The 20115-nt window shown below is 53.7% G+C and overlaps 1 protein-coding gene across 14 annotated transcripts; it reads right to left on the bottom strand.

Moving 5' to 3' along the window:
- Positions 1-35: 35 nt before the first annotated feature.
- PLEKHG6 (pleckstrin homology and RhoGEF domain containing G6) lies at positions 36-18953 on the bottom strand. 14 transcript variants are annotated; one of them, XM_059681983.1, is made up of 17 exons: positions 18512-18664; positions 18064-18197; positions 17162-17370; positions 15763-15918; positions 15063-15227; positions 13624-13719; positions 13300-13350; positions 12855-13004; positions 11674-11784; positions 11371-11520; positions 11018-11155; positions 10590-10709; positions 9964-10096; positions 9730-9845; positions 1817-1962; positions 476-1162; positions 36-277 (listed from the first exon to the last, which is right to left on the bottom strand). In XM_059681983.1, the coding sequence occupies exons 3-17, from the start codon at positions 17297-17299 to the stop codon at positions 268-270; spliced, it is 2367 nt and encodes a 788-aa protein (XP_059537966.1). In that variant the 5' UTR covers positions 17300-17370; positions 18064-18197; positions 18512-18664; the 3' UTR covers positions 36-267. The 14 variants fall into 14 exon arrangements, 12 of the variants coding, with proteins under 12 accessions (XP_059537966.1, XP_059537968.1, XP_059537969.1 ...); XM_059681985.1 differs by lacking the exon at positions 18512-18664 and adding an exon at positions 18347-18439; XR_009451142.1 differs by lacking the exon at positions 36-277 and adding an exon at positions 5001-5137 and having other exon boundaries at positions 1025-1162; positions 18512-18948.
- Between the last annotated feature and the right edge of the window lie 1162 nt (positions 18954-20115).

The raw sequence follows: 20115 nt of genomic DNA, 5'->3' as shown, positions 1-20115 counted from the left end.
TCCGCTTCTTCCCCCACGCAGCGCTGACCGGGCAGTCATTTTTATGCACAACTTTATGTGGGGCTCTGGTGTCTATGGTACACAATGTACAGCGCTCGATGCCCAGAGTTCTTAGAGCAGGGAGCCCGGGGTATCCCGGGCCAGGCTTCCTCACGGGGAGTGTGGACCTTGAGGTGCAGTCCTGGGGGGCGGGGTGGTGGTGACCAGCACTCTTGGGAGAGAGATGTCCTCGGGAAGCAATGCCAAACCAAAGGTCCTGCGTGTTCCTCACACCTCTCTGAAAAGACAGGGGATGAAGAGTGAGGCTCAGGGCTCGGCCCTGCCATGGCCCGGCCCTGCCATGGCCCCTGCTCTGGCTCTGCCCTTCTCTACCGACCCCTCCCCACCGACCTCCTACCCTGACACCCCGGCCCACTCCGTCCTGGCCTTCCTTCCCCCCTGCTCCCTCCCAGGCCACCTTCCCTTCAGCACTTACGATGTGGACACGGGGGTGTCCAGCCGTATGATGTGGGGCCCACGCATCCTCTGCAATTGGACCCGAGTCAGCTTCCGAGGCCCGCTGTCCCCAGGCTCCGGGGTGCCCTCGATCCTTTGGCTGGCCAGCTCCTCCCGGATCTCTCTGAGCATGTCCTCAGCACTGAGGGGGCCCGGGGAGGGTCTCCGGAAGAGGGGCCCCTCTTCTTCTTCGTCCTCTGAGGACGCCCAGGGGCTTTCCCCAGCAGAGTCAGCATGGGTCGGGGAGTGTGGGAGCTGCCCCCGAAGCTGGGCCCTATGCAAGGTCTCCACTACCACGTTCCCTCCCACCGAGGTCCCATCTTCTTCCTCAGACCAGGCGGGCCGCTCTCCCCTGGGAAGGCTGCTTCCTCTTCGGATAACTTCCCCTGGCAGTTCAGGGGTGCTTCGGCGCTGGGGAGCTTGGGGGTCAGGAGGCTGGGGGCGCAAAGTAACATCCCGGAGGTCCAGGGCGGAGAGGGTGAAGCCGGGGTGCCGCCGAAGGGCCCACGGGCGCAGCCGGCTCAGTGGGGAGTGGGACTCCTTGGGGCAGACTGGGATCAGAGTGCTGTAGCCAGAGTCTGAGGTGTCATCTGGTACCAAGGGGATGTCTTCATCCGTGTCGTCCGTCACCACCAGGTGGGGGATGATGGTGCAGAACTCAGAATTCCTACAAATGAATGAATGGTCAGAGTCAGATGCTCAGGGGTCAGGTTCAAATCCAGGAAGTATCCCTTGCTCACTCCATTCAGAAGTGGTCCCTCCTCCCAATTTAATTTGGTATCGCCTTTACACTGTTTTATCATCTCTGGTTGGACTGTAAGCTCACTACACTTGGTCCAGGTCCTTGTGTCAAGTAAGTGCTCAGGTATGTTCTGTGGGGTTCCTGACATCCGAGGTTACCCCCCTGATGGCTCTTTTTCCTCCAACCATGCTGCTGAACAGCTGTTTTTAAGGATGAACCTCTCACACTCTGGGAATCTGGACTAAGTTGGTCCCTGCCGCTCTGACTTGCTGCAAATCCCTACCGGCCTTCACTCTCCATCCCCAGCCTGGGGAGCCTGCTCCTCTCAGGGAGTTCACGCTTCTTGTGTTTATTTATTTCAGTCTGCGCCAACCCTAGGCTGGCTAACCTCCTAGGCTGCCCCAGGAGGCCCTGCACACGGCTGATGCCAACCTGTTCTCCAACCTGTAGCCTGGGTTCCGCAGTCTATTCCTAACTGCCCCAAGCGCTGTCATATCATTTTGCAGCCTTTCCCCGTCTCTCCCTCTTTACCTGCAGCCTCCTTCTTGTGGGAGAGCTGGTGGTCCCTGTGGGTCTTACCTCCCTTCCACACTGCTCTGAGAGCCCTCTGGGGAAGGCGTGGAGGGCCTGGTGCTCAGAGACTCCTGGTCCTGGTCCCTGTAGAGGGCCAGGAGTTCCCTCTTCTGTTGGACATATTCCTGTGCCTTCAGCTTTTGCAGGGTGACCTGGGATGGGAATACTTCCATTAAGATCCTTGATTATTGTTGGTTAGAGTGTCATCCTGATATGCCAAGGTTGCGGGTTCGATCCCCCATCAGGGCACACACAAGAATCAACCAATGAGTGTATAAATTAGTGGAACAACAAACCGATGTCTCTCCTCTCTCTCTAATAAAATTTTTAAAAAAGATTTTAAAATATATATATAAAAAAAGAAAAGATCCTCGATTATTGAGCATTTGCTGTATGCCAGGCACTGGGCTAAGTGCTTTACATACATTATCTCCTTTAGTCTTCACAACAACCAGATGAGGCAGATGCTATTTTTTTTTTTACTTCTACTTTGCTACTGAGAAATGGAGACTGAGGTTAATGACTGCCAAGATCATGCAGTAAGGAAGTGGGACAGAACCAGGATTTGAACTCTTGGACAGAAAGCCCTCTTTCCTCCATATACAGTTCTTCCTGCTTCTCATGTCCCTTGACAAGCCCTCTATCTGGTCTGCCTCCTCCTTCAGGAAGCCCTCCCTGATTGGTGGTGATGGTGGGGCATAAGTCCTGCATCCTCAGGTTATTCTTCCTCCTGCCACCAGGATGGGTAGGGGCAGGCTTTGTCCTGCGCTGAGGACTCTGCTGTCCTTCAGAGATGAAAACAAGGCTATCTCAAGAGGTTTGGAGAGAGGATACATTATGTTTTCTGTCTTCCTGCCTCAACATTTTCATAGGGGCATCATCAGAATAAAATAGTGACATCTGAGAAGTGGTTCACAGAGCACCTCCACATGCACACAGTCATTTGAGACACACCATCACCCTGCAGAGTGGAAAAGCATGGATATTAGCCCATTTTACAGATGAGTAAACAAGACTTTGAGAGATGAAGGGACTAGCTCAAGGTTGCACAGTAGAGAGAAACAGCACTGGGACTGGGCTTTTCCCTGAGTCTTCGGGCAGTAATCAAGGGCAGCGGAAAGGGTTCAGAGTTGTGAAAGGATAACATCTGCTGGGGGAGGAGGAGGGAAGGCTACGGAACCCAGGAGAGGCTGAAGGAGGAGGTGTGGTGAAAGGGACTGGTGGCTGCTGGGGGCAGCGCTGATGTCAGTACTCACTGGATGGCCCATAGTTGTTAAAATACTCAAGTACTTCCACGCTGGTAAGCCAAGGGCTTCTGAGCCTTCTGCCTCCTTTCCCTAGGGCTACCCTGCTCCCCCAAATCCAGCAACTGCAGGGGACAGTTAGCATCCTGCTCAGCAGAGGACCTCTAAGACCCGCCACCTTCCCAATGCTCCACTCTGATTGGTTGGTGCCCATGCCATTCTGGTTGGTAAGCATTTGAATATCTCCCCACTTCAGGTATATGAACCAGCAACTACTGGGTGCCTAGACCTCCCTAAAGCTTCTCAGGAACACAGTGGTTCGGGAGATCAGGACAAGAGACATATTGGAGAATGGTGGACAGGAATAGGAAAATGACATCAGCGACATGAGCTTCTATTTCCAATTCTCCTTGCCCTGGCTGTCCAGTCAGTCTCCAGAGGGAGAAAGCATTGTGAGGATTCTTAGCGGTCTCATAAGACTTGGTCTGTTGGCCAGAGCAAGGGATGATGGTACCTGGGAGCAGGAACCCAGCACACCAGGCCAGGGCCTGGGACTTCTCCCTGTCCCCTCTCCGTGCTGAGTGTGGGAGGGGCCATTCTGGGGCCTGGGAGTGGCCGGGACAGCCGGCTCATCCTGCTTAGATGCCAAGCCCTTTTACCCTACAAGACCAAAGTTCAGTGTTGTGTTTGGGACGTTCAGGATAGGGACAGTGTGTGGAAGAAAATAACTGGAAATGGGGGTGGGGTGTCTGTAAGGAACATCCAATACCAGCATCTCCACTAACCTTGCCCCTGGCCCTGCCCCAGGAAGAAGCAGGGAGGCAGGGACCTCAGACACCAGGGGCTGGGGCTGTTTGAAGGGCCCCCGGCCACCCCAAAGCCTCTCCAGTAACCCAGAGGTTTTCTTAGCAGGGATAACAGGAAAGACATGCTGGGGGCAGGGTGGGAAAGGAAGAGGAAATTGGTGCTTGAGCCAGACTGTGACACCCCAGCAGCCGGGAACAGGAGGGGAGGGCCCCCTCAGCGCACACTCTTCCCTTGCCCTGGCGGGGACCTGACGCCTTAAGAGGAAATGCCTCTTGTCCCGCTGCCCCTGGGGCGGCTCCCAGATCCACCCCTCTCCTTCCAGAGGCCCCCAGATGTTGAGGTCCCCCACCCGCCTCAGGATGACAACAACAAGCATGTATGGAGCGCCCATTTCGGGCTGGGCTTCGGGCCAAACAGTTTACAAACATAATTCTCTCGTCTGTCCTGCGTGGCAGTTCCCTTTGTCACGGCAGTTCCCCAGAGACACGTAATGACTCCTGTGAGAACACAGACAACCCGAGCTAGGCTCCGCCCTGCCTCTCATTTCTTGGCCTTCATCTCTTTCTGTTCCTGTCACTGGTGTCTTTTCCTCTTCTCATCCCCTAAATATGGGCATTTCCCAAGATTCAGTCTGCCTTCCCCTGAGAAGCTCCTTTTCTCTAAAAGCTTAAGCCGCTGTGGGCAGACTCGCCAGGAATAAATCTCCATCTGCATTTCTGTGAGGGGAGAAAAAAATCTGACCTCTGGGGGTTGCTGTAGATCCTCTACTGCCCTCTGCAGTTTACAGTGACTGATGGCGACAGAGGAGGGGGGGAGGGGGGGGGGTTGTTCTCTGAGAATCTGGTGTGAGATAACAGCAGGACAAATTAATTTCAAAGCTTCCGTTCTTTGTTTTGCAAAGGGTGGCCGGAGTTTTAGGCATCAGAAGTGACCTCCTTTCCTCTGTTAGTCAGTAGTGAGACTAGGGGGCTCAATTATTTTGCATAATAAAATGTCAGCACGTTTTTGTGGTCCCTTGGGGGTTCTAAAAGGAGAAGGGGTGGGGGTATTGTCCTGGGACTAGGAACCAAAGGAAAAGGAGAACGTCCTGCTGGCGGGGCTGGTACAGAAGGGAGGCTGCCTGCAGGTCAGGGCCCCACCTGTGGTCCTGACAGGCTGGGCTTGTCTCCAGTTTTGTCCTCAGCTCCACTCCTATCCAGCCTTCAGTACAACTCGACTGGCCACTGGAGTGGTGCTGGTTGTGGGCCAGTCCAGCCATGTGGACACTGTGTTTGTGCTGGGGAGAGTGGGATAGAGAGAAGGACCCTGCCACATAGAGAGAGGGAAGTATGAGGGGGCCTGAAGCAGAGCAGCCGGAGACCAGTCGCCACTAAAACCACCCCCACCCCACACCCAACCCTGTCCCCTACCTCTGCCTTCCTGGGGACTGTCACCATCCTGTTTTAGGTATTTAAGGAAGTGGCAGCCCGCAGGGCTGGAGGACATAATATCTTGAGGTTCCTCCTTTCACCCTTAATTCATTCTTCTTTTTTTTAAATGGCAAAAAACCCATATTTATTTTTTACTCCCCCAATTCAGAATTTTTAATATGGTATTTAAACAGAGACTAAGCTCTGGTTTTTCTTTCCTCAAATAATCTGTCCATATTATGATACAATATCATAAATAAGATTGCGGAAAGAATGCTTAAAATTATTTAAAGAACAGACTCTTCACATATTCTCAGAAGTTTCAGAAGCCCTAACTGCCTGATGTGCTAATGACAAATCATTGTTATCTATTCATTACAGCAAGCTCTATGAGGAACACTAATTTGACTTAAACATCTTAAACATGATGAAGTTGCATTCTTTAGAAATAATCTACAATAAAATTTCTTTCCTTGTTCAAAACGCCTCTTCTGTTTTTAAAATTGAGGTATAATTGACATATAACATTATATTAATTTCAGGTGTACAAGGTTATGATTTTATATATATATATATATATATATATATATATATATATATATATATATATATATAAATAAACTTGAGGCCCAGTGCACAAAATTTGTGCACTTGGGGGGGTCCCTCTCAGCCTGGATTGTGAGAGGGCACAGGCCAGGCCGAGGGACCCCACTGGTGCAGGATTGGGGTCAGGGAGGGATGCAGGAGGTTGGCCAGCCGGAGAGGGACTGTGGGAGGGCTCCAGGGCAAGTCCAGCCCATCTCTCTCAGTCCTGATCGACTGGACCCCAGCAGCAAGCTAACCTACCAGTCAGAGCGTCTACCCCCTGGTGGTCAGTGCATGACATAGGGAGTGGTTGAGCGGCCTTAGCTTATCATTAGCATATTATGCTTTGATTGGTTGAATGGCCGACCAGTTCGCATATGAGGCTTTTATTATATAGGATATATAATGAAATGATCACCACACTAAGTCTAGTTAACATCCATCACCATACATTGTTAGAAAAAAATTTCTTCTTGTGGTAAGAACTTTTAAGATTTACTCTTTTAGCAACTTTCATAGTTCACCCTCATTTCTCACCTGAACTCAGGTCTGTGTTTCCATGTTTCGACAAGCCTCCAAGATGCCTCCCCTTGGCTGTCTCCCACTGACGCATTTCCAAAGTGCTTCTGTTTAAAACTGAATATTGCTACCCTAGGAAACAACTCCCAGGAAACAACAACTTAACAAACAGGCTTCTCTTTCTAAGGATTCATTTCTGTCAGGGGCACCATAGCCAAAGCAGTCTTTCATACGGGAACCTTGGGGAGCAACCATCCTTGTTCTCTGTGGAAGGGTTTCAGAGCTGTGATCATGCATTTGCTTAATCAGAATGACCTTGGAATCTTCTCTGTGAAGCAAGGACTGTTATCTTATCTAATAAAAGAGAAGCATGCAAATTGACCATACCTCTGCTACACTCACAAGCCACACCTATAAGCCATGTCCACCAGACAGAGAGACTATATGCAAATTAACACAACTAAGATAGCGGCTGGCAGCCACGGAGCTGGAGCAAGCAGGAGGCTTGGTTGCCCTGGTGATGGAGGAAGCCAAACTTCCTGCCTGTCCTGGCTGGCTCTGCTCAAGGCAACAAAGTTTCAATTATAGAAGATAAATAAATCCCAGATACCTGTTTCCAGCTAGCCTCCACTGGGAGCTTTGGTGGCTGGGGGCTGTGGCCAGCCTGCAAACAGCCCTCAGCCCCTCACCCAGGATGGCCAGGCACCCCAGCAGGGACCCCCACACTGAAGGGGCTGTGGCCAGCCTGCAAATAGCCATCAGCCCCTCACCCAGGATGGCCAGGCACACCATCAAGGACCCCCACCCTGAAGGGGCTGTGGCCAGCCTGCAAACAGCCATCAGCCTCTCACCCAGGCTGGCCAGGCACCCAAGCAGGACCCCCCTCCCTAAAGGGATGTGACCAGTCTGAAAACGGCCCTCAGCTCTTCACCCAGGCTTGCCAGGCACCCCAGCAGGACCCCCACCCTGATCTGGGACACCCTTCAGGGCAAAACAGCCAGCCCCCACCCATGCACCAGGCCTCTATCCTATATAATAAAAGGGTAATATGCAAATTGACCCTAACAGCAGAACGACTGGGAATGACTGGTCACTATGACACACACTGATCACCAGGGGGCAGACGCTCAATGCAGGTGCTTCCCCCTGGTGGTCAGTGCGCTCCCACAGTGGGAGTTTTGCTCAGCCACAAGCCAGGCTGCCGGCTGCCAGTACAGCGCTGGTGGCAGGAGCCTCTCCCGCCTCCTCAGCAGCGCTAAGAATGTCCGACTGCAGCTTAGGCCTGCTCCCCGCTGGCAAGTGGACATCCCCTGAGGGCTCCCGGGCTGCCAGAGGGATGTCTGACTGCCAGCTTAGGCCCAATCCCCCAGGGAGTGGGCCTAAGCCAGCAGGTGGTCATCCCCCGAGGGGTCCCAGACTGTGAGAGGGCACAGGCCAGGCTGAGGGACACCCGCCTCCCCCTGAGTGCACAAAAAGTAAATAATAACAGTATATCTATTTGCAGGCAAAGAAATGGAAGCTCACCCAAGATGACCCAGCTAGTGAGAGGTAGAACTGGTGTTTGAGCCTAGATATTCATTCATTCAGTGTAGGCTTTTAACCAGTCTCCCTAAGGCTCACCTGTTTCTTCTTCTTTAGCTCCTTTCTTCCTCTCTTCCCCTACCCCCCTTTTTTTGGCAACATGTCCCAAAGACCATGGCATTAAATAAACCTCAGTATTTTACACCCCAACCAGCAAAATAAATCTCCTGCCACCAATCTTCCCCTCCCCCAGCCCACCTGTCATGGTCACCTTACAATTCAAGACAAAGACAAAACACATTGATTTCACCATGGCACTCCTGGCCCAAGAATCTATGGTGGTTCTCTCTCATCAACCCAATTCAGTTCCAGTCTTGCCCAGTCTACTCTCTTCTGTAGCTCTTGGGGTCCTGTAGAGCCTGGCCTCTCAATCACCAGCTCACATAAACCCTTTTGCTCCAGACTCAGACACACAAGGTCACTATCCCCAAACAAATCCCACCAAGTGCTCCCTTGATTCTTCTGCTCATGATCTTCCCTGTCCTTTAAGTCCAGCTCCACTCCTCACACTACTTTGGTCGTTCTGCTCCTGCAGTGGGTTGAACAGTAGCCCAGGAAGATTTGTCTAGGTCCTGGGAATGTGACCTTATTCGTAAAGAGGGTGCGAAGATCCTAAGTTAAGGGCCATCCTGGATTTAGGGTGGGCTCTAAATGTAATGGCCGGTGTCTTCATGAGAGACAGGAGAGGGAAATTTGGACAGAGGCAGAGAATAGAGAAGCCAAGGAACAGCTGGAACTGGGAGAAGCAAGGAAGGGTTGTCCCCTAGAACCTTGGAGAGAAAGTGTGGCCCCTTGGTTTCCAACTTCTGGCCTCCAGAACTGGGAAAGAACATGTTTCTGCTACTGTAAGTCGCTCCGTTTGTGGTGCCAGTATAGCTCCATGTGGCTCTGCCTTCTGAACTCCTCTAGCTCTAATCACCGACATCTGCCCACGTCACTTTCAGCACCTTCACTGGTTCCCTGTCATCTGAAGGACAAAGTTCAAGTTCCTTACGTGACATGGGAGATGGGCAAGCTGGCGGGGCCTGCCTCCCAGCCTCTCTGCCGCTGTGCCTGCCTGTGCTTTATGTCCTGGTGATATGAACTCCCAGGCTGGTGCGTCTCTCAACACATCACACAGCTGTTTCATATCTCCGACCTTTGCACATTCCGTGTCTCCATTTGAAATACCTTTCCTTCCCACCCTGTTTCCCTGAAACACTCCTAGATATTCCTAGATATTCCCCCAAACGGAGCTCAGATAAGGGCTCCTCAGTGAAGGCTTCTCAGCGCACCCTCCCCCTTGTCTGTCCCCTTCCTAACCAACCCTCCAGGCAGAACGAATTATTCTCTTCTGGGCTGAGTTCCATTACGTATGCATGTTTCTGTAGTCATACACTAACTTGTCTAGCTAGGCTGCCATGCACATTCCTTGAGGGCAGGAACACTGTTTTACTCCTTTCTGATTGCCCAGCGCTGAGCTGGTGCCTGCAGCCGGTAAGGGCCCCATTAATGTCTGTTGACAAGACTGAAGTTCAGAAGTAAATTGTTTCAAGGAATAGAAACTTCTAGGGGATGCCGTCTTGGACTCTCCCAGGGACTGGCAGAGCAGGTGGCTCAAGGGGCTCTTCTCTCCTCTTATGATGGTCAGGGATAGTCAAGGCTGTGTCTCCCTCCTGAGGACAGTCTGAGCCTGCATCAACTCCAGCCTCTCTCTCTTCCTCCTCCCCTCTGTGCTCCAGGTTCTGAGCTCCAGGGCCCCCAGCCACCCCTTCCACACCTGGCTCTCACATACCTGGGCCTGCTGGGTCTTCTCCAGCCACTGGGCACGGTCTGCAGTGCTGGGACAGTGCACGATGAGGGCACTGGAGACGCACTGGAAGTCAGTGAGGTGGATTGCCAGAAAGCTGTCTGAGTGGGGGAAAAGGTTTGCTTCAAGGACTGGATTGTTTTGGAAGCCCATCCTGACACCTCTTTCCCTCTTCCAAGAGGAAAGGGGAGGGAAAAAGTCCCCACAGGGGAGACATACTAGGGTCCCGGAGTGGTCGACACACAAGCTTCTCCAGCATGAAGGGGGGGCGGATAACCTTGGCTTTGTCCGCCCTGCGTTGAGGCTTGGTCACCAGGAGCACGTCAGAGAAGAGGAACAGGTACACGTCCAGCTGGGGGCATGTGTAGGAGAAAGAGGCCAGGTCAGCTGGAGCAGGGGGAAGGGCGGGGCAGGGACTGGACTCATGCATGAGTGTGCACACGTGGGGTCTCATGCATGGGTATGCACATGTGGGTGTGCACATACATAGGGACAAGTGCACATTGTGGAATGCTAGGGCTGGAGGGGGTGTCAGCTTGGTCCCTTCTCTCACTTTACAGGCAGGGAAAGTGGCTGACTCAGGGTTGTACAAACAATCAGAGCTGTAGCCAAAACCATGTCTTCTTCCCCATACACACATAGAAGTGACCTAGTCACACACATAGACACACACACAGAGACAGACAGAGAGACAGACACACACACACACACACACACACACACACACACACACACACCCCTCTCTCCCATTTTCATCTTATATGACTCTTATCCTACCTCCCATCATCTCTCCCTTCTCTTCAGTCCATCTCACATCATCTCTGCTCCTACCCATGCTCCCTCACCTTCCCTTCTCGCCCCTCCTTCACTCTCGCAGGTCCCTCCAGCAGCAGCTGCCTGGTGTGCTCAGGAGCAACCCCCAGCATGGGGGACATCAAGTCCAGGTTGGAGAAAGGACGCAGGTTCTGAGGGACACAGAGGAGAGGGTTAGGGGACTGCATAGGACTCCAGTGTACCTCCTGGCCAAGATGGTTCTTGGTTCTGTCACCAGCAGTGGCTCTTTCCATCTGTCCTCCATCCTCCACTTGGAGGGAGAGGAAGCATTTCAGGGCCTTTTTTCTACTCTTTTGAACTCTGCCCCTGGGACCCTCACCACCAGGAAGGAATGATGGGCACACCTCTCTGTGGCACTTCCACCCCTTCCCCTCCAGGCCTCCGCTGCATCCACTTTCCTGGGGACCTTGCTTTCTCTGAGCCCCCTTCCCTCTCTCACCTTCTCCATCTCCTCACTGGACGGCTCCAGCACCTCATAGGGCCCAATGCGCTGGGCTGCCGCCACCAAATTCTCCTGATCTTCGCCCTGGCGGACCTGCTTATTGATGTGTTGCAGGAACGACTCCACAGCTGTGATCTAGGTGAAGGTGGGGTGTGGCAGGAGGAGCAGCTCAGCTCCACACCCTGTACATCCCACCCAACCAACGGCAACCACAGCCTCCTTGCAGGCTGGCTGGTCAGTGCCACACTGTCACATTCATTCAAGAAAAGAGACCCTCAAGAGTTCCTGGAGGGCAGCTCCCGCACACCACCCTCCAACTCCCAGGGTACTGGCCCTGCCAGGCCACCTACCATGTCGTTCAAGGCCTGGCGGGCTTGTGCCTCAGGGGTCCTCTTGAGCACGGCCTGTAGCAGCAGTGGGTACTTGGTGATGCGCTGGTGGGGCTTGATGAGTAAGTCACCCAGCATCTGCCTCCCCGAGCGCTTGTGCTTCTCACACCACTGCCAGGGAAGGTGGGCAGGGGGTCAGCAGTCTGCCCCACCCTAATTGATGGACTCAGCCTTGGGCCCAGCTGGAGATCGGGGGTGGGGGGTAGAGGGGAATCCAGTTGTCTAGGGTCCGCCCATCTCCCTTCCTGCCACCCCCTCTCCCACCTGCACGAAGGTACGGAAGAGAGGGTTATTGTCTTGCTGCTCCCGGGCGTAAGCCATGGTCTGCTTCACTCTCAGGCAGTACTGGACATAGGGCTGGAACCGCTGGCTGATCTAGAGGGACGGGGGGGGGGGGGGGGGGGAGGGGAGGAGGCAGGGAAAGAAGGTCATGAGATACAGACTTTGGCTGCAGAGCATGGGGATCAGGGTGTACAGGGTAGGGTGGGGGTGGAGACAGCCTCTCATAGACCCTTAGTCCAGCTCCTGCCAATCCCTACCTCCCATGACTGCCAGCCCTTCTCTGGATTCTAAGGAGGAGTTGAGGACCTGAGAGGCTGACCTACTGCTGCTCTCTGAGCTCCTGTCCACAGCCCCTGCCTGCCCTGCTGCTCTGAATTCACTCCTGCCATCAATAATTCAGCCGAAACGTCTTCAGGACATGCAGATCCCATTTCACCTGACAGGGGGGTGGTGATCTGAGGCTGGCCCAGAAGCCCTGTCCTGTGGAAGGGGGCCACCTATGGCTCCCAGGAGATTGTCTCCCCAACTCACTACCCCTTTCCAACTCTGCAAGGCCCACATTTTCCTGGTTGGAGAAAACTGGGAAAGTCTGGTCCTGGGCCTCTCTTTCTTTCTCTTGTCATACTTCATGCTCCAGGTACCCTGGCGGCCTTTTACACCCCTCACCCAGGCCCCATTCTTGCTTCCAGCTGTTTGTCAGTGGATCTCTGTCTAAGAAGTAAGATGTTATACAGTGGGGCCTTGACTTACAAGTTTAATTCGTTCGAGACCAAGCTCATTATGGAGCTCGTTAACTCAAATTACTCTATCAACTCAATGCAAAAAATCAACGAGAGACAGCTGGTACCTCAAAAAACTCGTTAGTCGGGACACTCGTAAGTCAAGGCCCCACTGTAGTTGATAAGAGCTTAGGTGGAACTCTTTCCTGAGACAGCTGCAATTTCACGTCATATGTAAGGGTCTCCAGAAGCCCAAAGATCCTCTGGGACAGAGGTCATACTTGTCAAGTGAAGGGCAGGGGGTGAAGTGATATTTTGGGGAAGGGGTTGTGCCCTGGGACACCCTCAAGTCATGGAAGGATTCCATTTGTGTAGACATGCCCTGCAGACAGGACCCCTGGGCTCCCCCAGTCCCACTTCATCAAACCCTTCTCCATGCCTCACCGCCAGGAAACCGTCCTGCAGGCTGACAGGGTCCAGAGGCTGACCAGAGGCTCGAGTCTTCCCCAGGGTAGGCCCCAGCACCTCTTCCCAAAAGCTCCGGTGGGCCCGAATCAGGCTGGGGACATTTCCGAATAGGGTCTCAGCTGACACCTGGAGGAGGGAGCAGAATTTAGCAGCATGACTTGGCAGGTCACCGCAGGCAACTTTGGCCATGGACAAGCAAGAACTGCTAAGCTTGGATGGTGAGGAGTGGGAAGGGACCACTGGCCTATTGGGGTCTAGACCAAGAAGGGGAGTAGGAAGGGCAGGTGTCCTAGAAAATGGGACAGTGGAAATTCAGACTGGGCAGCCTAGAGGGCTCTCTGTGACCCCTCCAACCCTACCCCCCGCTTCTCGGGCTCAGAGGTTGGGATGTACCAGACTCCCCTCCTGAACTCCCACTTACTTCTATCAGCAGCCCTACTCGCTGCAAGTTCAGCAAACCAGCGGCTAGGAGCTAGATGAAGGGAGAGATGAGGGTCTTAGCACCTGGCCTCTTCCTCTCAGGACCCCAGCCTAGCCCTTTAATGCATCCCCACCCCCAACTTCAGTACTGCCAACCTCTCTCCCAAGATCCTGGGAAGGTCTCAAATCAGGGGGATCTTTTGGTATCCTGCCCCTCCTTCCCCCAGCAACCCTGCTCCTCTGGTCTGGGAGGATCAGAGAAAATGTAAGGGAGATGGGTATATGGCTGAGGAAGGGGCCAGGGCTGGGACCGAGGGAGGCTCACATCGGTCATGATCTTGAGCATTCGAATGTAGGTCAGTTCTGTGGTCAGTAGCTCCCAAAGTGCTTCCTGTTGGTGGCAAAGCTCCCGGCTCATCTCCTGGGATGGGAGTGGGGCTGGTTCAGTTGGGGAACAGTGAAAAGAACAGAACAGCTACCATTTGTTATGCTACTGGATCTACTTCATAGATGACTTTTGTTGTTGTTGTTAATCCTCATCTGAGTATATTTTCCCCACTGGTTTTTAGAGAGTAGAAGGGAAGGAAGGAGGGAGGGGGAGAGAGCTAGAAACACCAGTGTGAGAGATATTGGTTGCCTCTTGCACACAGCTTGACTGGAGCTAGGAATTGAAGCTGCAACCCAGGTACATGCCCTTGACTGGGAATTGAACCCAAGACCCTTCAGTGCATGGGTCTATGCTCTAACCACTGATTCCATCAGTTAGGGCTTGTGGATGACTTTTTAATCTTTAAACCAAACCTCCAGAGGATAGGTGTCATCCCCATTTTACAGGTGAGATGACTGAGGCTCAGTGAGGTTTGCTGTCATGACCAAGGTCTCACTAGTAAGTGACAGAGTTTGGATTTGAACCTAGAGCAGTGATTCCCAACCTTTTTTTGGCCATGCCCCACCTAACCATCTCTAAAATCCTGATTACCACCCCCTCATGACATATAATTCTTTTATTCAAAAAGTGAATTTCTATTCACGTGGAGGAAGCCTAAAAGGCCATTAACTTGATCTAAACAGGCTTACAAAGGACATGGTATCCATGAAAGAGAAAAATAAAAGAACGAAAGGACGGTTGAAGTATGGAGGAAGAAATCACCAAGAAATAGTTAAACAATAATAATAATATGAAGTGATATGAAAAAATAGCAAATAAAGTTTCAAAACATATACTAGTAATAGAGAACTGAAATGCATAAATATGTCACTATATATTTAGTTTTTATAAAATATATTTTTATTGATTTCAGAGAGGAAGGGAGAGGGAGAGCGATAGAAACATCAATGATGAGAGAGAACCATTGATTGGCTGCCTCCTGCACACCCCACACTGGGGAACAAGCCCACAGTCCGGGCATGTGCTCTGACTAGGAATCGAACCATGACCTCCTGGTTCATAGGTTGATGCTCAACCACTGAGCAATGTTGGCTGGGCTCACTATATATTTATATACTGTAGATGAGGCCCCTAGAACCATAAGAAATGCAAAAAATTCACTGTTAATAACTCATTCTCAAATTGCCCCCCTTAAAAATCAAATTGTCCCCCTGTGGGGCATGTGCCCCATGTTGGGAACCACTGACCTAGAATAAGATCTCTCCAAACACTTTCCCCACATGACCCGAGGCCTTTCCCTTGGGAAGAGACAGAGGTGAGATGTGTGTACTTGTGTCTGTAACCCCATGGGGACAGACACTATGTTACAGGCTCACCTTGTGCCCAGGCACCAGCTCCTTCCAGGACTTCTCAATGGTCAGGTCGCTGTCGCTGCCCTTTCCTATCTCCCAGCGCCGCCGGTCCTCAGGAGGCAGGCGGGGCATCCCAAACATGCTGAACGTATACAGCCTCATCTCCAGCTCATGGGCCTTGGTGACTTCCTGGTGGAATTGAGAAAGGGATTAGTTGTGGCCACAGTCCAGGCACGCAGCCCAACAGCCCAGGGAGGGCTGTGTGTGTGTGTGTGTGTGTGTGTGTGTGTGTGTGTGTGTGTGTAAGCCTAGGGGACAGGGATCGACCCCTGCTGGGATTACAGGGGCAAGGGTGCCCTGGAACATGGATGGAGAGGCACTTTGGTCTGCAGAAAGGTCCCTGGACAGAGGGGTCTGACCTGGGATCTCTGACCAGAAAGGTGCCTTCCAGGGGTCTCTTGAGACATAACCCTTTAGCGGGACCTTCAGGGGGAGACCAGAATAGGACTTAGGAAACCAGAGGTCTCAGGCAGCATTTTGATATTTGCCCATAATGTGGACATTTTTATGAGGAAGCATAGCTTAGAGACGTATTCCTGGGAAGGACTCCAGACAGGACCAGTGGCTTATTGGAGGGGCTGCCTGAGCTCGCAGCTCTAATATCTCTGGAGGACATCACAGCTCAGGTTGTGAGCATGGCAATGGGAAGAGAGGAACCCCTCACCTTGAGTTTGGGCGAGTGAGGTGGGCCAGCCCCAAAAGGGCTTCCAAGCCTTTTCTCAGGCTCTGGTTCTCGAAACTTCATGGGAGACAGGATTCGGGTCTGGCCAGAGCTCTTGGCAAAGGGGACATAGTCCTGGAGGCGTAGGCGACCAGGATCCTGGGGGAAGAGCAAGGAAAGGTCAGGGGGTGTCTCCCTTCCCCCAGAAGTCCTAGGGAGGGACTGGGAGCCAGGCCCTTACCCGTCCAAGCTGAACTGACTCACTTCTCTCCTCAAACCAGTTTGGTGTGAGCCGCTCCTGCCCTGAGTCACAGTGGCTGCTACCAGGGAGGCCAAGTGGGTTGGGCAGGGACATGCCAAGCTGGCTCCTCGAGTGAGCCCAGGGCAGAAGCAGGGCCTCCTGCAGAGCAGCACACAGGTGCGCACACGCCTGGGCTCTGGTGTGTGTCCTCCCCGTGTCTGCCCACTCACCTGTGCGCTCCCTGCACCTTAGACTTGCATGCACAATGCATGGTGCACGCTAAATCTGGGTCCCTCACAGCTTCCCTGGTTTGGGAACAGCTTCCCTGACACGTGGGGATGAGGGCACACACATGTGTGGCTCCTCCCCAGGGGCATGCAGCCTGCGTCCCATCCAGTGGGGGCAGCTGCCCTTCCATGTGAGAGGTTGAGGCCGTGGCCACAAGTCTCCTCCTGGACAGGCCTGGTCACATTCCTTGATCGGCCTGTGGTTGGATTTACTCCACAGACTTCCTATTCTGCCTTTCCGCCCTCAGCCTGGGAGAACCCCCAGCTGTCCTCCCTGTCTCCCAGGGACACATCTTCCTCCAGTAAGGCTGGGGATACCCCCAACGGGAAGCAGATCTGCTCTCAAGGTGGAGGGAACCGTGGAGGCCGAGGGAAAGACCGCTGGCCACCACACCCCTTTCCTTGGTCAGCACTGGAGGCAGGCCAGGAGGGTGGGGCCAGGGTGGAGCTAGGGGGCCCCCACACCCCTCCTCACTTTCAGAGTAGGGGCACTCTGAACCTTTGCTCTTCCTCCAGCCCTGACTCAGAGCCCACAGGCTCCTCCCAGGAGAGGTGGGAGTCTGGGAGGTGCCATCCCCAGGGCTTGGCGAAGTTCCCCAGCTCCCTGACTCGGACCTGTCTAACAGCACCTCCTCTGAGGGCCCGGCACCCCTGGCTCTCTGCCTCGAGTGCCGCATCTGTCTGGGATGGGTGCAGAGTCCTGGGAGCCTGGCCCAGCACTGTCTTCCTCAACCTCTCCCAACCCAGGAGAGAAGGTAGGGTGAGGGATAGGAATAGAGCAGCCCACGAACCGGTAAAAGGTAGAGACCTGAAAGCCTGGGCATCCTCCCATCTGCCCCACCCAGGTCACCTTTGGGGCACGGCCTGGACTCACCAGCACGAGGCCTCTTCGGGCATAGAGATTGCTGCCAGTACTCTGGGCCAAAGCCCGATGCTGGCCCCCATAAGTCTCAATGCGGGACTCCACAAGTCCTCGGAGGGGACGCTCATCTGGAGGACCAAAAGGTTGCATCCCTTCTCTCCTAGGTCACCTCCAAAGGTTCATAGTTCCAAGGTCCAGGAGAAAGGGGTCCCCTGAGTCTGCAAAGAGAAAATGAATGGAAGGGCCAGCCTCGATCAGAGGGTGGCACTAGACCTGAAACCAAGGTGATGGAGGGGGGGAGTGAGGAGGATGGAGGGTCGAGGGCTTGGTCACTTGTTGGGAGAGCCTGGCTACCTCATCTCTGACTTGGTGGGGGTGGGGAATGCCCCCACCTGCTGGTTAGAAAGCCCCTGGAACTATACTTCCTCCATTTGTGTGCACATTTGGCGTATAAACTCCCACACTGGCCTCAGACGAGGCTGTAGTTCTGAGAGGAGTTGGATAGACAAGTGCCCAGTTTCCCGGATGCCCCCAGGTGGGGGGATTCCCCTTGCACCCAGTTACAGCTTCCCTTTCCCCATAGGCAGCCTGCAGGGAGGTCACGTGAGAGAGGACAGGAGACTGCCTGGACCTGTCATCTGTTTTTGTACAACCTGCCAGCTAAGAATGCTTTTTACATGTTTAAATAGTTGAAAAAGAAATTAAAAATACGATTTCATTACAGAGAGAACGTATATAAAATTCACATTTCAGTGCCCATAATGGAAGTTTTATTGGGACACAGCCACATTTACTCGTTTGCTGATGGTCCCTGACTGCTTTCCAGCTAGTTTCTATAGAGATCGTATAGACTTCGAAATCTAAAATATTTACCATCTGGCCCTTTACTGACAAGTTTGCCCACCCCTTATCTGGACGCTCCTGGCCACAGACACGGTGTGAGGGAGGAGCGGCTATGGAGCCCTTGGCCTTGGAGATGAGCAGAGCAGAAACAAGGTCCCTCTGGTCTCGGGGTACATTGGGTCTTCCCCAGTTTCTGTGGACATGTCTATGGAGCAGGGGGCCAGGTGTGGAGCTCCATCCCTTCCCCCTCTACCTGGGTAGAGGACCCACCCTCTGCGTAGGTAGGGCTTGAATAGAAGAGGCCTCTTAAGCAGCTGCTGGCCCCTCTCCGTGGGCCTGGGCCCCTCTCCTTACCTTTTCCCTGATTTATGAGCCGGGAAGAAAAGCTGTCACTGCCTCCCAGGCCCCTCCCAGCAGTCCTCCCTCCGAGGGCTCTGTCTCCCTCTCGCTGTCTTCCTACTCGGCTTCCCTGAGTCTCTCGCCCCGCGCCCCCGGCCCGTCCCGCCTCCACTCGCTCACCTGTGCTTGCAGGTGTCCCAGCGCCAGCGGGTCGCGCTGCCGGCCCCCGCCCGCGGGGCTCCCGCTAGCGGACGGCTCCCCCAGCGATGCCAGCCCCGCTGCCGGGCCTGGGTCTGGGACCGAGCGGCCCGCAGGACCCGGGCAGCGCAGCGCAGGGCCGGGCGGAGGGAAGGTGGCAGGACAGGGGCGGGGACGCGGGCAGGCACCGCCCTCTCACCGTGGGCGCCGGACCGACGGCGCAGTGGGGACGCCCATGGGGCCTGGGGGACCGAGGAGCCCCTGCCCCGGACGCAGCCCCCACCCTCCCGGGAAGAAGAGCTCGCTTTGCGGCGTCCCCATTTCCCTCTTTCCTTTGCACCTGAGCTCACCACCCACCCGGCCGGAGCGGAAGGGCTGGAGCCGCGCGCCACCGTCAGGCGCTCGCTCCCCTCTCGGCCGGACCCCGGAGGCTCCCGAGTGCTGAGGCTTAAGCGCGGGGCTGAGCGCGCTGAGGAGGCGGCCACCTCGCTTTCTGGGTGCAGTGAGTGACCGGCTATCCCTCCCCACCCCACCCCCGCCTCGTCTTCCTTTTTCAACCAGGCAGGGGAGCGGGGCAGCCAGCAGAAGGGATGTAGGGGCTCAGGGATGCTGGGGCCCTCGTGGGGCTCTTTGGCGTGGAGTCCAAAGTATGACCCTTATCTCTCACTGCCCTGGCCATCTGTGGAAGGCTGGACTTTGTCTTTGCTCCAAGGACCGCACCTGGGGCCAGGTCCCTGACCCAACATTTCTCCCATCACCTGAGGCTGGGGAGGGAGGACAGGAGCCACCGGCGGGGGTACCTTCATGCTTCATGGCAAACAGGCACCCTCCAGGTTTCGCACCTACAGCAGCTGCTCAAACAGACCTGCTCCGGGAAGGGCAATGCTGGACATGCCATGGAAGGACCGCACTGTCACATCCATAAATCATGACGTTGTCTGACAGAAGGGTGGATACTGGGAATCAGAAGTGTCCATGGAGGTGTGATCGTTATAATCTTACAGTCATGAAGCCAAAGACCCTGTAATGGGGCAGGGGCAGGTCTGAGTGCCCCCACCTGGCCCCCTCCCACATCCTGGGTCTTCCTCCTGCAGCCCGGCTATGCAGGGACTGATACGACTTCTTGCATTTGTAGAGCATCCTGAAATTTACAAAACACATTCACAAGCATAATGTCAGGTCACTAGATCTTTCTCCACTCTGCTCTCCTGTCTGGCAAATTAAACACCTAAATGATCTGCAGTGTTCTCGTCCTCACTATGAGGACTCTATTTTGTTTTGGAGAGAAATCTTTATCATTCTTAGTATTTTTTTTAAAAGTGTCAAACAGCTTTATTTAAGCAACATGCATAATTTAAAGTTGTAATACAAAAATTAAACATACAAAAAAGTGTAAATAATAGTATAATGAGCCCCACATTCAACAACTATCAATTTTTTAAACTTTATTTTCATTGTTGACACTATTACAGATGTCCCATTCCTCCCCCAACACACACACACACTTTGCCTCCCTCCACCCAGCCCCTAACCCCCTGCCCCCTTGCCATCCCCACACCCATTCGTTGGTTTCTAGTTTTGTCTGC

Source organism: Myotis daubentonii, chromosome 2 (genome assembly GCF_963259705.1).
Source record: "Myotis daubentonii chromosome 2, mMyoDau2.1, whole genome shotgun sequence".
In the NCBI taxonomy this organism is placed as follows: Eukaryota; Metazoa; Chordata; class Mammalia; order Chiroptera; family Vespertilionidae; genus Myotis; species Myotis daubentonii.
The sequence above is the reverse complement of the archived record's forward strand: the minus strand, read 5'-3'. Positions and strand labels throughout refer to the sequence as shown.